This window comes from Leptodactylus fuscus, chromosome 6 (genome assembly GCF_031893055.1).
Source record: "Leptodactylus fuscus isolate aLepFus1 chromosome 6, aLepFus1.hap2, whole genome shotgun sequence".
Lineage (NCBI taxonomy): Eukaryota > Metazoa > Chordata > Amphibia > Anura > Leptodactylidae > Leptodactylus > Leptodactylus fuscus.
Window position 1 is genome coordinate 127673316 of NC_134270.1, and position 17691 is coordinate 127691006.

A 17691-nucleotide genomic window follows, 5' to 3' on the forward strand; every position below is an offset into this window, starting at 1 on the left:
ATTGTAAGCTCTTGCGAGCAGGGCCCTCAGTCCCATTGTGTGAATTGACTTATTACTCTGTAATGTCTCATTTTGTCTGTACTTGAACGCTACAATTTGTAAAGTGTTGCAGAATATGTTGACACTATAAATATAATGTATTATTATTTTATTCTCTGTTTCTATTTTGTCTCATGTTAAAATTAAAAGTGAGAAATATATGTGTCCCAGAAGATCAGCCATATCCTAAGGGCCGGTTCACATCTGTGTTCGGTTTTCCGTTTGAGGAGTCCACTGTTAAATCTCATAATTTGCTGAACTTAGAGTGTGAGTGGAGAAGGTCATGGAGTAGCATTTGTGTCCAGCATGTCATCCTTGACAGATGAAGGGGCTAGTGGAATGTTGGGTGGAGGTAGAAGAAGTCTCGTTACTAACAACAATACGTCAGTGTAGCCAAACTTAGGGCTATGGTCAAACAAGGAACGATCCGGAGTACATGGAAGGATCATACCTACACCTTTCCTTATGGGGAAAAAACTTGGATGAGGGTAAAGCATCCTCAGCCTTTATAAGCAGGCTTTGGTAACATGGAGGTAGAGCACTAACTCCACCTTCATACCAGCTCTCACTCTCTTCATATTGACACTTGTTATTTGTCATGCATATTCTATGTTCTTTTAACTTTGTTTAATTTTTGGACTGTAACCTATCTATTCGTTTGAATTAAACCTTCGTTTGCTGTTTTAACCACAAATTGGATTGGACTCCAGCTGCTTCTTGGTATCACCGAAGTACACCTCTTGTCTCATCAGTCAAGTGGTGTGGGACGTTATTTAACATCCACAAGCAGCACTTTTCTCTCTGCATGTATTGTGTGGACACCAAGTGGAAACCACATGGACCCCATTATAGTCTATGGGGTCCATGTGATTTCTTAGCTAACCGCTTTTTAATGCGTATAGGTTTCCGTTCAGGGGGTCCCCAAAATGGACACCCCGAACCGAAGGCAGATGTGAACAGGGCCTAACTATGTTTGGCTGTAAGATAAACGGCTAGAACTGAAGCCTGTTATGGAATTGCTATATAAGCAATTCACTGATCTATGTTAGAACTGCTACTTAAGCAATTCCCCAATATGCCACAGGAAACAGATAAGGTCTACTACTGGCAAATAAGCAGCTATCTATAATCCAATACTGTTTTAGATTACAGAGTCTAAGGCACCCCCAAAGTATTCACCAGAGCCCCCCACCTGGCAGGTCTTTGCAGCTCAGGACCCAGATTGCAAAATCAAAATTTGGTACTAAAAAATATGGGCACCATCAGAGTGAGAACCAAAGTAAGGCTAGGTTCACACTAGCATCCAGTTTTCGTCCTTCAGGTCCACATGGGGACTTACTACTTTACTCATATCCCAGGTCACGTGTGCACACAAATATCTGACAGCTCTAGCGACAAGTCAGTATCAATAGAACATCATGTAACTCAAGTAGAATAAAAATAAAGAATGTATCCATCTCTGATCTACAAAAACCTGGTCATTTCTGGTTTCCTATATAAATTATACTGTAAAATACAAGGTTACATCACAACTGTTGTCCTTATTTAATTATTTTAAATGGATGTTTGTAAATTGAATTGGCCACTTGTGGATCAGCTAGTCAGTGACTATTTTTAGCATGGGAAATAAAAAGAATAAAGTCTTTCAGGCAGATGATATAAAAATACTGTTGTTAGTAACAGACATGTCAGGCGCCTGGGCTCCTCCTCGTCGTGGCAGCTGACTCTGTTTTAAGCCAGAGAGACATTAGTCCATGTGAATACAGAGATGGTACATTCTATTCCCATCAGCTGCTGGCACAGGGTTGGCATAAGGTTATCTTTTTATTTGTTATTATGGTTTTTGCATCTTTATTTTATCCCAAGTAGCACAGAAATTGTTACAAGAGTTTTTCTTCTGAAAATTTTTAAGCTATTGTTCTCCTCCTTCTACTATTGGAGAGTAGAATAGACGGCTCACGGGCTGAACACTGTCACATTGTAGTCTGTGGACATAGTCACATGTCTGATTTTCCACACCTAAAGGCACTACTTTTCAAGTCATTTAGCTCAGACTGCAGACAGAGTTTTAAACATAGTAAAGTCAGTTCTTAAAGGGGTTGTGCTATTAATAAAAAGGACAATAAGTAAACGGATTGTGCATATGCGTTCAAAAAGGTCTACACATATCCTATGTTCTGTTAGTACTACATGCCCAATAAAATACAGTGCAACTTATGCTGTATCCTCAGTGAAAGGTATGCGTGGGCATAGACTATCCCCTGCTTCTCAGAGTGAAAGCCCAGCCTAGGCAGTAGCATTTCTATTAATAAAAAAATACTTGTCCTGATACAGACATCAAAAAGTGAGGGAAAAGCAATCAGATTCCTTAGCACTTAACCAGTGGCGTAACTACCGGGGTAGCAGAGGTAGCGGCTACCACAGGTCCCAGGACATTAGGGGCCCGGCGACAGCCGCTACCGCTGCGTTTCTTTTTCTTAACAGGCTGTTACTGGCAGGAGTTACTCCAGCCAGTAACGGGCCCTATTTACTTATCGATCCTGGCAGGGGCTGGGATCGGTAAGTGATGCCGCGGGCCCCACATACACTATTATTATACTCGGGGGGTCTTTTCAGACCCCCGAGTATAATGATTGGAGGCCCGGGAGAGATAAGGGAACATAAAAAACAGTTATTCACCTCTCCACGCTCCATACAGGCATCGGGCCTAGTGTGACATCCCTGACGTCACTTGACTGGGACCTCCGTCCTTGGTCATGTGGCATCCTGATGTCATTGAAGATGGCCGACACCACAGAGGACTGCAGCGGAGCCAGAGATAGGTAAGCGACAGTGTTTTTTATCTTTGTATCCCCCCTCAGTCTCCGATTATTATATCTTTTCAGACCCCAGAGTATAATAATTGTTCATGGGTGTTCATTATGGGCCATAATACTGTGTGCAGGGGCCACTATGGGGCATAATACTGTGTGCTGGGGCCATTATGGGGCATCATACTGTGTGCGGGGGCCACTATGGGGCATAATACTGTGTGCTGGGGCCATTATGGGGCATCATACTGTGTGCGGGGGCCACTATGGGGCATAATACTGTGTGCTTGGGCCACTATTTTGGGCATAATACTGTGTGCAGGGGCCACTATGGGGCATAATAGAGCGCGCAGGAATGCGGGAGGGGGGTCAGACGGTCGAGGTCTTTGTTGTTGGTCAGGGGGCCCCATGTCCAAAGTTTGCCACAGGGCCCCGCCATTCCTAGTTACGCCACTGCACTTAATCATCTTTACATTTGAACACCAGGGTGTGCTACAAAAAGCAATTAATTGTGATATTTATGCAAATAAATGTTAGTAGAAACAATGCTTCTAAAATGCTTCTACAAACATTACTTTTAAAATGCATATTAAAAGTGCTTTCTAGTAATTGGACATAAGCAGGGCCGGTTTTAGACAAAGTGTGGCCCTGGGCAAAATTAAAAGTGGGGCCCCAAATTCTCCCATATTGTTCCAACAAAACAAACGCATTCAATTGTTAAACTCTGTGTAGAGTGCTGCTGAATTGATTTCTAGCATTAGGGTATTTGCTAGGATCTTAGAAGTTAAAGGGTCCAACTCCCTACAGGCACAAGAAAATTATTTATAAACATATATCTTTATTGAATAATAATGCTATACAAAAAAATAATGTAAACATTATGTCCATACTGTTATGGAACAAAGCACCCCGTACACTGTTACCAATGATACCTCTATACAAGGCCCAAATAATACTACCACACTATGACGGCAACCATTACATACCACCATACTGTTACTGCCACTATACAAAACCAATATTACCACAATACAGTGACAGATACCTCCTCTACGCAGATGATCTGTTGCCCCTAATAACATATAATGCCAGATAGTGCCTCATATTTTGCCCAAAACAATAGTTGTGCTGCAGACGGCAGTCATGCACTGCACAGTAGTTGTGCCAGCTTTTGTACTCAATACAATAATGGTGACCACGTACTTTTATCATAATAAAATGTGATTATGTAATTAAAATAATGATTTTGTAATGTCTCACATGATATTAAAGCCCACCTCTGTGCCCCTACACAATAACGATGCCCACATATCATCCCTACATGTCCACCGCTATGCCCCTGCAAAGTAATAATGCCTCTCTCTGCCCACTACACAATAACCATGCCCACCTTTGTGTCCTTTACAAAACAATAAAGGTGGGCATTATTATTATGTGGGGGCAAAATGGATTATTACTGCTTTGGGGATGAAAGGGGGTCTTATTGTTATTGTTAATAACACTCACTTTTTGTCCCGCAAACAGTACAACCCTCTATATGCCTCCACAGAATAACAATGACCCACTTTCTACCCCCTAATAGGTAATAATGTCTCCTCATAGATTAGAGGGTGTTCACACTACCGCCGCTGTCTGCCCAGGGGTTTCCGTCCTAAACCCCAGGGAAACTGGACAGGGGACAGCTTGCCGGCGGTCAGCTTTAAAACCTATTCATTTGAATGGGTTTTTAAAGCAAACCGTCGGAGTCTGTATGCAGCCTCTCTGCCTAAAAAACAGGTTTTTTTGCATGGACACAAAGTCTTGCATGTCCGACTTTGTGTCTGTACAAAAAAAACTGTTTCCCTGTGGAGGCGCCACGTATGGACACCGGTGGTTTGCTTTAAAAAAACATTCAAGTGAATAGGTTTTAAAGCTGACCACCAGCAAGCTGTCCCCTGGCCAGTTTCCCTGGGGTTTAGGACGGAAACCCCTGGGTGGACAGCGGCAGTAGTGTGAACGCCCCCTTACAGCTCTTCAGCTATAGTACCTTTTTTGTTATAGTGCCCCTTTATTACTTCTTGTTCCCCCTTATTAGTTCTACTTCTCCCTTACTAGTATTAGTTCCTTCTTATTATGGTGCCCCTTATTATTTCCCCCTTATTATAGTGTCCCTTATTATAGTGCCACCTTTTTAGATCCCCATTGTTATTGTGTCTCTTATTAATAACCCCTTATTATAGTGTTCCCTTATTAGTTCTAGTCCCCCCTTTTCCCTAATTATAGTTTCCCCTGTAGTTCTAGCGCCCTCTTATTGTAGTGCCTTTTAATAGTTACAGCGCCCCATTTCAACTTTAATCCCCTTCTGCCCTCCAGAAAATAAAAAAAAATATAAAAATCTACTCATGTCTCCAGATTCTGTGACAACCAAAGCTGATGAGGTCTCTCGCACTCCACAAGAGGTCCGGCACAGGCTGTGTGATGCAGTGATGTCAGTGTGTGGCCTGAGCCAAGACTTACGATGCGTACTATACAGTGGCTTACAGTATGACAGCGCATGGCTAGATCTCCATGCTCTATCATAGGTTACAGGTTAAATTGTATTGGAGTCCCAAGGACTAGTTGAAAGTGGTGCTCTCATGATCGGAGGCACCAAGGGAAGTGTCAGGTGCCCCGATTCCACTGGGGGCCCGTGTAGGGTGTGGGGCCCTGGGCAACGGCCCATTTTGCCCCCTCCCTAATGCCGGCCCTGGACATAAAAGTCACCAGGCCCTCTCCAGCAACCGCTGGAGGTCACTGATTAATTTCAGCATTCACGTAGGACACAGGGCTTCTGAGGACAGAGGCAGGGCACACGACCAAACAATGGAGCACCAGGACAGGTGATTATGTTTTTTTTCATGTTATACATGCCCCAGGCCCCCTGCAAGCAGCACTTATCTGTCTGCATGTTTCGTGTGGAAACCAAACGAAAACCACACGGACCCCATTAAAGACTATGGAGTCTGCAGGTTTCCTTAGGTAACCACTTTTTAATGCGTACAGATAGGTTTCTGCTCGGGGGGTTCCCAAGTGGACTCCCTGAATAGAAACCCAAACCTAGATGTGAACCAGGCCTTACAGAGAGGGAGGGCCAAATCCCTTCTGCTCCTCCAACGGATTTCCTTCTTTATAGTAACTATATTGTCCAAAAACTAAGGCCTTGCCCCAAAACAGAGGTCTATTTTCAACAGAGGAAAACTTTTCTACCAAAATAGCGATGCATTATGAATATTGCTATGGTGTACCCTCTCTTCTATGCACGCCACTAGTTGAACAATGCACATCCAAAGAACCTGGATTTGTCCTTCTCCAAGAAGTCATTAATAGACTTCTTATTACAACTACAATATATAGATATGACTATAGATTTCTTATGTAAGTAAGTAAGTAAGTAAGCGATTGGGTAGACTCGGCGTTTTACTGTATCTACAAGTAGATATATTGATGGGTTTGTTGAAATAGGCAACTGCCCCACATGATACTAGACAAGTGCTGCATAAAATAAGAGCTGTTTACAAGCCATATCAGTTTTTTCTTCCCTTGGCACTTTTATGATATTTATAGAACCCGAAAGTTCTTATCTAAAAGTTTCTATGCAACACACTCACACCTTTTTTTTATACCTATTAAAATGTACTAGCAAAGTCCACAAGATAACAATGTACAAGAATGATTCATAAAACAAAACAATGGTGGTGTCTTTACCATACAAGTAGCAGTAAGTACAAAGCTAGACAACATACAGAGGTCATAGGGAACTTACACCTATGTATTTGGCACACACCACTATGATCAAAAGTTTAAAGTCCATGGGCACACAGTGACCATAGTGTAAACAGTCGACACAATAGCCGAAGAATCTTGCCAATATTATGTAGTCATTTAAAGGTCAACCTTGATCAAAAGTCAAGAGTACAAAACAGAATAACACCTATGCAGCTAATAGCACCTGGTGCACCTTATTGTTCAGACAAACAAAGATTTTCAAAGGGTGCTTGAAAAGTCGGTGATAGGTAAACATTGGTTGAAGAAGAGGTGCGCTGGCTCATGGTAGCTCTTTAACAGAAACTTCTCAGCACAATTTTGCAACCTAAATCCATTAGCAGTACCCAAGAAGGCATCTCATCTGTTGCCACAGCTGCCTGCAAAATCTCTACAGGCAGTACTGGGTAACAAGAGAGATGCCCTTTTGGGTACTGCTTATGGTTTTAGGGACAAAATCGTTCCGACAAGTTCCATTTAAGAACTGAGAATCACTGTGTTGCATACAGCTAGGAACCCAAGAGAGTGGTGTCAGTAAGGAGGATGCTGAGCCCTTAGACCCCAAACAGAGGAGCAGAAAAGACACACAGGATATCGTGCTTGGAGGCACCAATGCAGAGTCCAGTAGGGTAAAGTGGGACAGTGGCACGGAGTTGAGAGGAACATGGTAGCAAACGGTAGGAAGGGATAAGAAATCCATTGCTTCTTGGCCATGTGAGCTTGAAAGGGAATATATATTAAGATCACCTTAACTGATCCATCAGACACTGAATGTTGGACATGGGGGACCCACCAGATCATGTGGTCAGAACCAGCCCCCGTCCTTCCAACATGATCTCACAGGTGATTTACTTCTGCAGTAGGGACTGGCTGAGATCAGGGAGGAGGGAGGGGACAGAGTGATCTGGGGGCCAGTGCTAGTTCCAATCACATGACCTGGGGGTCAGAAGCAGGCTGGGACCCTCAGGTCCATCATCCAGTGTCTGCCAGATCAGTTAAGGTAATCTTAACTCCCCAGACAACCCCTTTAAGGCATCAGACAGCTCACAAACTCAAAAAGGACTATAAGACCATTCAGTTGCCTCTGTATGAGAACAGGACAGATATGGACAACATAGCAAAAACCATATATAATAATGTTCAGCTGATCTTCAGTACAATCTATGTGATGTAACATCAATCTCCTCAGTACTTAGTATTATCAGATTAAAGTTTCCAGGAAACTAAGAAATGAGCTAAAGCTGATTTAAGCAAAACGCTTCTGCTCAGTAAAGGTTTATTCACACATCGTTTCTTTTTTAGATATATGTTGTCAGCAGTGGCGTAACTACCGTGGTAGCAGCAGTAGCAGCTGCCACAGGGCCCGGGACATTAGGGGCCCGGTGGCAGCCGCTACCGCTGCGTTTTTTTTTTTTTTAATAGGCCGTTACCGGCTGGAGTTACTCCAGCCGGTAACGGGCCCTATATACTTACCGATCCTGGCAGGGGCCGGGATCGGTAAGTGATACTGCGGGCCCCACAAGCACTATTATACTCGGGGGTCTTTTCGGACCCCCGAGTATAATGATCGGAAGTGCAGGAGAGGTAACTGAACATAAAAAACTGTGTTACTTACCTCTCCAGGCTCCGCGCAGGCTTCGGCCTACTTGTGTGATGTCTCAGATGTCACATGATCGGGGCCTGCGTTCTTATGCGTCGCGACGCAGGCTCCCGGTCACATGACGTCCCTGACGTCATTGAAGATGGCCGCCAGCGGGGAGTCGGGAGACAGGTAAGTTACAGTGTTTTGGTTTTTTTTTATGTTGTTCTTCCCCCGGGTCTCCGATTATTATACTCTGGGGTCTGAAAAGACCCCAGAGTATAATAATTGTTAATGGGTGTCCACAACGGGGCATAATAGTGGGTGAAGGGGCCACAATGGGGGATAATACTGTGTGCAGGGGCCACTATGGGGCATAATACTGTGTGCAGGGGCCACTATGGGGTATAATAATGTGTGCAGGGGCCACTATGGGGTATAATACTGTGTGCAGAGGCCACTATGGGGTATAATACTGTTTGTAGGGGTCACTAAGGAGCATAATACTGTATACAGGGGTCACTATGAGGTATAATAATGTGTGCAGGGGCCACTATGGGGTATAATACTGTGTGCAGGGGCCACTATGGGGTATAATACTGTGTGCAGGGGCCACTATGGGGTATAATACTGTGTGCAGGGGCCACTATGGGGTATAATAATGTGTGCAGGGGCCACTATGGGGTATAATACTGTGTGCAGGGGCCACTATGGGGTATAATAATGTGTGCAGGGGCCACTATGGGGTATAATAATGTGTGCAGGGGCCACTATGGGGTATAATAATGTGTGCAGGGGCCACTATGGAGTGTAATAGTGTGCGTAGGAATGCGGGGGGTGGGGTCGTGCGGGGTTTTCGGTGTTGGTCAGGGTTTTCGATGTCAGCCGGGGTGGGGGGGGGGGCCCCATGTCAAAGGTTCACCACGGGGCCCCGCCATTCCTAGTTACGCCACTGGTTGTCAGTGCTTTCCATTGATAGAACGCGGACCTATTGTTTTTATGGATGCGTTTCATCCGTGATTGATCCATTATATGTATGTATGTATGTATATTTATGGAATCCATGAGCTTTTTCACAGACCCATAAACTACCGTACAATGTGGGCGAATATTCTGCAGAATGGACTGGTCCAAAACAGAGAATATGCATGAAAAAAGAGATGTAACCATAAAATTAAAGAGGACCTTTCACTACTTCCACTGATTAAAGTTCTTAGCATATGTCCACTGATACAAGAGTAGTTGGAATTTTTTACTCTACCCCCCACCATTCCTGAGCAGTTAGTTTTGGTGCCTGATGTGCTAGATGTCAGAAGGGCAGGGGACGTGATTCAGAGCTCCAATCAGAGGCAGCCAGTGTCAGAGCTCAGAACCACACTCCTTGTCTGCTCCTGCCTGACACCACCCTCCTGAATAAATAACAACACAGATTTCTCAGGAATGGTGGGGGATAGAGAAAAAAATCCAACTATACCAGAATCAGTGGAACAGCATCTATTAATTGATGTAAAGAGCTGGACTTGTTGGATGTGGTGAAAGATCCTCATTAGGCTAAAGGCCCCAAGTAGCGGGCTGCAGGAAAAAAAGCACTGCAGGAAAAAACGCGGTGGCAACGCATCACGGTTTTTTCCCGCAGCACTTTTCACAGAAAGTCTGCAGAGGTTTCCTCTGCAGATTTTTTGCTCCCATTATACCTATATGCTGCAGTTTCCAAAACTGTAACGATTTTTGAAATTGCTAAACATATTTTTCTGCAAGTTGTGGACAAGATACGCTAGATGCATTGATAGGATTCGCTAGAATTACATCCACTTTGCAGGGACTATAAAACTCAGAGTTTCATTTTCTGTGGTGTTTACACCACATGGGGCCCTCGCTTTAAAGGGGTTGTCCAGGCAAAAATGGACAACCCCTTTAGCTTTTAGATCAGCCGGGGACATTGAAAAAAAAAAAAAAAATCATACTCACCTCTCCCCGATGTTCCAATGTCCTCCCTGTACGTTTCGGTCCTTATGCTGAACGGGTCTCTTCTAGAGTTCAGCTGAAGCTGCTGATTGGCCTCGGTGGTCATGTGACCACCGAGACCAAGCAGTGAATGGTATGTGATGTCACTGCCTGTGACATCACGGGTCACTTCCTGAGGCCTGCTGAGGACGCTGATTGGCCTCAGCAGTCATGTGACCTCTGAAGCCGCTGATTGGCTGTTTGATAAATTTAGCCTATGTTTGGACTGTGTGCTCTAACTTTCCACTAATTACTAGTTAACTTAGAATACTACAAAAAATACTACAAAAATCTGGCACATGGTGGTGCACTTTAGACCACGCCCACTTTCCAATAAACCACGTCACTTTCCCACAATGACAAGTCATAAATGTGTCTAAAAAATGACCAAAACGCTTGATAAATATGTCACAAGGCAATTATACAGTTGTGATAAATTACAGAACTCATGAGTATTTTGCTTAGTAAATCTCCCCCAACATGTTTGAAATCCTTCATCTTCATAAACTTTAGTTTACTGTGTATGGGCACCTTAAGACAGCATAGCAGCCAAGTGTCTGAATCCGCTGGAAGGTCAGCTTACAGAATCGCAGCTAAAATGGTAAGACGTGAATCATCTCCAAAGCATCTGCCTGAAAATTCCCACTGCGATTGAGCAGGAAAATCTCATGTAAACCACACCTTGATGAAATGGATTCTGAAAGTTTTTGCTATATCAATAGATTCTGACTATCTGACTATCTAGGCTAAGCCTAGGACATTCTTTTACAATAGAATGTAATTGAAGTGACATGTGAGTCGCAATCGTATGCAACACGTCTACATCTTGACTGTGTTTATACAGCTATAAAAAAAGTCGTGCAACAGCAAGTTGAAGACAACTCACACAACTGTTTTATTTGGGCAACGTCTGTGCGACTTTTTGTTACCATGTAGCCCAATCCTAACTATGTCAGATTTTATGAGCCCAATTCTTTCTTCAAACAATGGTTTAGTTTGATGGATATGACTCTTAAGGTACTAGCACACAATGCAGCTCTGACTGCCTATCGGGTTTCACTGAACTTATTGATTATCACCTTGATATTGGCTGTGTAGTTCTACAAGTTATGGCACAGGCAATAGGAGAAGGAGAACACAATAATCCATAAATGTATTGCTGAGGCGGCACCCGTACATGGCTGAGGCCCCACGCTGCGGAAACACAGCTTTTTTGTTGCAGATTTTGCTGTGATATTTTGAGCCAAAGCCAAAATATTGGATTGAGTTGATTGAGCAAAAGGTAAAAGTCTAAGCATTTCTTATATACTGCCCATTCCTTTTGTAGCCATTCTTGGCTTTGGCTCAAAAAAACGCAACAAAATAAGCTGTGTTTGCACAATGTGGGGTCTTAGGTTTGTAACTATGGTTCCCAGAATGTATCTCATAGCTGCTTATCCCCTTTTATATGGCAATATACACTACATCCTCATGGTGACGCTATACACAGATTTCTCCCAACACCCTCTGTTTACATCATGAATTGTACAATGTCAGAATATATTATTATTATTATATTGGTATAAAACACATTCAGACTTACTTTAAATATTCCAATCCAGTCTCTAGGATTGCAGGCAAAGTTTTCCTCCCTCCGGAATTTGCACAGTATGTCAGTTTTCGGGGGGTAGAATTTTTGCACGTTGGTGAAGATGACCTGTGAAAAGTTATATTCTGCAGGAGAAATAATAGACGTGGGTGGGTCTTCTGTTTCACAATCCATGATCAGCTGAACTCCAAGGCCTGAAATATGTCACCTAGGCCCCAAGGAAATAAGATGACAGGTGGATGTAAACAAGTTGGAACAGTTTACTGACAGCTCACACAGACAAGTCCTTGCTACATTCACACAGTCACACTGCAGCCTTAAGCCACTAGCTGTATAGCTAATATCTTACAGATATCCGCAGGGAAGCTTGAGGATTCAAGATCTGCGTAATAGTCTGAAATGAAAGTGAAACATGCCGTATTACAACCTATGTAAGAAGCCTCTACACTGATTCCCTGCTGGAACAAACAAAAAGCCTATCCCTTTTCCACTCCCAGCTATGACATAGCACTATGTGCCTGCTTCTTAAAGCTACAGACTACAAAATACATCTCAGAAATCTCACATATATTAATCGTGGTTTTTTAGTTTGTATTTTAACACATAAACCCAACTGTTAACCCCTTCCTGCTGGAGGAATTTTTTCGATTTTCATTTTTTAGTTCCAAACCCCATAACTTATATATTTTTCAATTCAAAAAGCCATATGAGAGCTTAAAGGGGCTCTATCACTGAGAAAAGTCATTTTTAACTGATCACATCCTTGCGTAGCCTTTAGAAATGCTATTCCAAACCTACCAAACCAAATCAAAAACTTTTCAAAAATGTTTGTAGGTAATAGTCGCCATATTCTGACACATGCAACTTTTTATACTTCCATCTACGGAATGCATACAGCATCTTTTTTGTGGTGCCAGGTTTACCTTTTAGTTATACCATTTTTGGGAATGTCTATTGCATTCATCACTTTTTAACAGAGGCGAAACAGCGGTTCAGCGCTTTTGTTTTTTTTTTCCCCGCTACAGTGTACAGCAGAGACCCAGCAGCTATGGCGGCTGCTCAGCTCCTGAGCAGTTTCCATATGTAAATACCCGACATCCACTGTACTATTACGGCGGATGTCAGGAAGGAGTTAAATAATAACACAAAACTAAATGACAAACCATAGCGGAGGCCATATTCAGGACCCCACATAGCGTAAACACTCTTAGAAATATTGCATTTCATATGGTGGCCTTACAGTGGTCTTGTGGGCATCGACGCAAACTTTTGTCAGACTCCAGGGTATAATAATCGGAGGTCCAGGGAAGGTGATTATAAATTACAATCAATCATACTCACTTTGCCTCACCTTTCCTGGGAAGAATATGCAAATCTGTCTCCCAAGATGTAAACAGGGAGACAGTGCTTCTGTTATGCTGCCCTCTATAGCAAGCACCCTGAACAACATGCCCGACTTCCCAGAAGCCTTCACTGCATGATGCGAGGTTATAACCAAATCAATTTCTCAGCTACGGATGGCACCGTTTCTGTCTCTTTGGACGTCATCAGCGCAGCCTAGAGAGAATTGATTTGGTTTAAGTCAGAGGCTGAGAGACCAGATTATGGGGATGAAGGTGGTCTCTCCCTAAGGATAGACGTTATCCTGCTACCTTTTGTGTCACCCTCTCTACCTCATAAATTGTAAGCTCTTGCGAGTAGGGCCCTCAGTCCCATTGTGTGAAATGACTTTCTTTGTAATGTGTCTGTATTTGAACCCTACAAATTGTACAGCGCTGCGGAATATGTTGGCGCTATAGAAATAAAATTTATTATTATTATCTCACCTTTCCTGGGCATCCTTGCTCTGTTCTGCTGTCTTCAGCATCTTCGGCCCTCTTCAGACTGAATGGGCCTCAACGGTCACATGGCGCACATTGACATCATTACCCCGCTGCGCCCTGTGTGACTAATGGGACCTAATCACAGGTCTCAGTCAACTGACAGAAGAGCGCCAGAGAGGGTGCTGAGTCCAGGAGAGGTGAGTACAAGTATTATTTATTTTTAGTCACCTCCCTTGGCTGGCATCAATTGGAAAGGGACCTGGTGATATGCCAGTGCTCATTTCCATTAACTGTATGTATAGCAGTCAGAGAACCAGGTTTTCCTTGACTGCTATCATAGTGGTCCGGGGCCCCAGCCATCTCCAGCTGGATCTCAGGAGAAACTTTTCTGGAGTGACATGCAATAAATGTATTGGATCTTTCACCAGAAAGTCAAACCTATGCCCTGAACTGATGTAGATTTGCACTATAATTTACACCAGTTTCTGGGCAAAATGATAGTACTTCTATCAAGTCAATAGCAGCTCCTAATGGACCTCACCCATGTTTTTGACAAAACCTGCGATCCAAAATTTGTGACTTTTTTTACAGCAGAAAATTGCAAAATTAGCATTGCATATTCTCCCATGTGCCAAGGAACTCCACTAACTAACTTTTACGTTAGTAATATTTAAGTCCCATTGGACTGCCCCGGGACCTCCCCTGCCCAAAATGTGATCAGACCAGACATTTTTTGCCACAGTTTTGTAGACCACACTCCTTTTTCAAACTGGTACATACCATATTTTGTCCAAGATTGTTTCTAGAAATTTGGGACTGTCCCAAGAAATTTGGAGTACCGTATATACTCGAGTATAAGCCGACCCGAATATAAGCCAACCCCCCTAATTTTAGCACAAAAAACTGGGAAAACTTATTGACTTGAGTATAAGCCTAGGAGGGAAATGCAGCAGCTACTGGAAAATTTCAAAAATTAAAATGGTCGGAGTTTTTGGGTGCAGTAGATGCTGGGAAAGGGGAAGGGGTGTTTTGGTTGTCTGTCTGCCCCTTCCCTGAGCTTGAGGACTGTTTTTTTTCCCCCCCACTTGGAATTCAGTCTGACTGAATATAGGGTATCTGCAGTGCTCCTATTAACCCCTTCCCAACGGAACAGGAGCACTGTAGATACCCTATATTCAGTAGACCGGGCACTTTCAGACACATGGATACCTAATGTGTATGCGTTTCACAGTAATTTTCTACTTTTGTATGTATTCTAGGGAAAAAATAAATAAATAAAAATTTGCTGACTCGAGTATAAGCCGAGGGGGGCTTTTTCAGAAAAAAACTGTGCTGAAAAATTTGGCTTATACTCGAGTATATACTGTAGTAACTATGCACTAAGATTGCACGATTTGTAATACTGGGTCTTCTTATGCGGCCGAGAGCCATTATCTACCCTCAGGCACGAGGTGCAACTGCTAATTCTGTGCTCTCTATAGCCACTCCATATCTAGCCTCCTTCCCTTCCTTAGTTTTCTGCCACAGATTAGGGGAGCACATATGGACAAAGGGCATTTTGAAATAATAAAAACTGAGACTAGATTTTATATTATGCTATCCTCTGTGGATTTGACCTTTGTACCTAAAACTGCCATGCAATAAAAGTCTACTGTTATCAGAGTATAAATTCTTCCTGGTCATACTGCAAAGCTGTGCCAGATGGCTTGACACTTCAGACTTATAACTAGCTGCATAAGAAGGGTTAAACCCCCTACCCCTGCCCCAACTGTGCAATAGTTATGATGGGAGTGTGGTGTTAGGTTCTTTGCAGCATATTGGCTCAAGGTTTATTGTTACATTGTTGTATCAAGGGTTGTAAAGTAATTGCACAAAATTGTATATTGTGTTATGCTTATGTCACTTTAAATGGTGCAAATCATTGCACAGTCAGTGTTCCATACCTCCCAACTTTTGAAGAACCAAAAGAGGGACAAAATGTGTGGTGTGTGTAGCACACATATTTAGCTCCGCCCACTCTTATGTTGACTCCGCCCATTCTCATGAATTTTTCATGTGCCCCCACACTATATAATCCTCTTACAGTCACCTGTAACTTATATGTCCCCCCCTCTATCTCTCCCCTAGTTTCATATACACCCTTCATCTGCCCCAGTTTCATGTCTCCCCTCCATCTCTGCCCCCAGTTTCATGTCCCCTCCATCTCTGTCCCAGATTCATGTCCCCATCTCTGCCCACAATTTCATGTCCCCCATCTCTACCCCCAGATTCATGCCCCCCATCTCTGCCCCAGTTTCATGTCCCCCCATCTCTGCCCCCAGATTCATGTCCCCCCATCTCTGCCCCCAGATTCATGTCCCCCATCTCTGCCCCCAGATTCATGTCCCCTCCATCTCTGCCCCCAGATTCATGTCCCCCCCCATCTCTGCCTCCAGATTCATGTCCCCCATCTCTTCCACCAGATTCATGTCCCCCCATCTCTTCCACCAGATTCATGTTCCCCCATATTTGCCCAATTTCATGTCCCCCATCTCTGCCCCCAGATTCATGTCCCCCATCTCTGCTCCCAGATTCATGTCCCCCCATCTCTGCCTCCAGATTAATGTCCCTCCATCTCTTCCCCCAGATTCATGTCCCCCCATCTCTTCCCCCACATTAATGTTCCCCCATCTTTGCCCCAGATTCATGTCCCCCCATCTCTGCCCCCAGATTCATGTCCCCCATCTCTGCCCCCAGATTCATGTCCCCCCATCTCTGCCCCCAGATTCATGTCCCCCCATCTCTGCCCCAGATTCATGTCCCCCCATCTCTGCTCCCAGATTCATGTCCCCTCCATCTCTGCCCCAGATTCATGTCCCCCCATCTCTGCCTCCAGATTCATGTCCCCCCATCTCTTCCCCCAGATTCATGTCCCCCCATCTCTGCCTCCAGATTCATGTCCCCCCATCTCTTCCCCCAGATTCATGTCCCCCCATCTCTTCCCCCAGATTAATGTCCCCCCATCTGTGCCCCAGATTCATGTCCCCACATCTCTGCCCCCAGAATCATGTCCCCTCATCTCTGCCCCCAGAATCATGTCCCCCCATCTCTGCCCCAGATTCATGTCCCCCATCTCTGCCCCAGATTCATGTCCCCCCATCTCTGCCCCCAGATTCATGTCCCCCCATCTCTGCCCCAGATTCATGTCCCCCCATCTCTGCTCCCAGATTCATGTCCCCTCCATCTCTGCCCCAGATTCATGTCCCCCCATCTCTGCCTCCAGATTCATGTCCCCCCATCTCTTCCCCCAGATTCATGTCCCCCCATCTCTTCCCCCAGATTAATGTTCCCCCATCTTTGCCCCAGATTCATGCCCCCCATCTCTGCCCCCAGATTCATGTCCCCCCATCTTTGCCCCAGATTCATGTCCCCCCATCTCTTCCCAAGATTCATGTCCCCCCCATCTGTGCCCCAGATTCATGTCCCCACATCTCTGCCCCCAGAATCATGTCCCCACATCTCTGCCCCCAGAATCATGTCCCCCCATCTCTGCCCCAGATTCATGTCCCCCATCTCTGCCCCAGATTCATGTCCCCCCATCTCTGCCCCAGATTCATGTCCCCACATCTCTGCCCCCAGAATTATGTCCCCCATCTCTGCCCCAGATTCATGTCCCCCCATCTCTTCCCCAGATTCATGTCCCCCCATCTCTGCCCCAGATTCATGTCCCCCCATCTCTGCCCCCAGATTAATGCCCCCCATCTCTGCCCCCAGATTCATGTCCCCCATCTCTGCCCCCAGAATCATGTCCCCACATCTCTGCACCCAGTGTCATGCCGTCCCCTCCTTCATCTGACCCCAGTTTCATGTTCCACCTCAGTGTCTACACACAAAAGCCCCAGATTCATGTCCCCCATCTCTGCCCCCAGATTCATGTCCCCCCATCTCTGCCCCCAGATTCATGTCCCCCCATCTCTGCCCCCAGATTCATGTCCCCCCATCTCTGCCCCAGATTCATGTCCCCCCATCTCTGCTCCCAGATTCATGTCCCCTCCATCTCTGCCCCAGATTCATGTCCCCCCATCTCTG

At 44.6% G+C, this 17691-nt stretch overlaps 1 protein-coding gene across 1 annotated transcript in view; it reads right to left on the bottom strand.

The window, feature by feature from the left end:
• Positions 1-12270, bottom strand: part of CALCOCO2 (calcium binding and coiled-coil domain 2) — a 49931-nt gene extending 37661 nt beyond the window's left edge. The window contains exons 1-2 of the mRNA XM_075278290.1: positions 12150-12270; positions 11795-12008 (exon numbers count right to left, since the gene is read on the bottom strand). Coding sequence (XP_075134391.1) covers positions 11795-11974 — 180 coding nt within the window. The 5' untranslated portion in view covers positions 11975-12008; positions 12150-12270. The remainder of the gene's footprint in view (positions 1-11794; positions 12009-12149) is intronic.
• Between the last annotated feature and the right edge of the window lie 5421 nt (positions 12271-17691).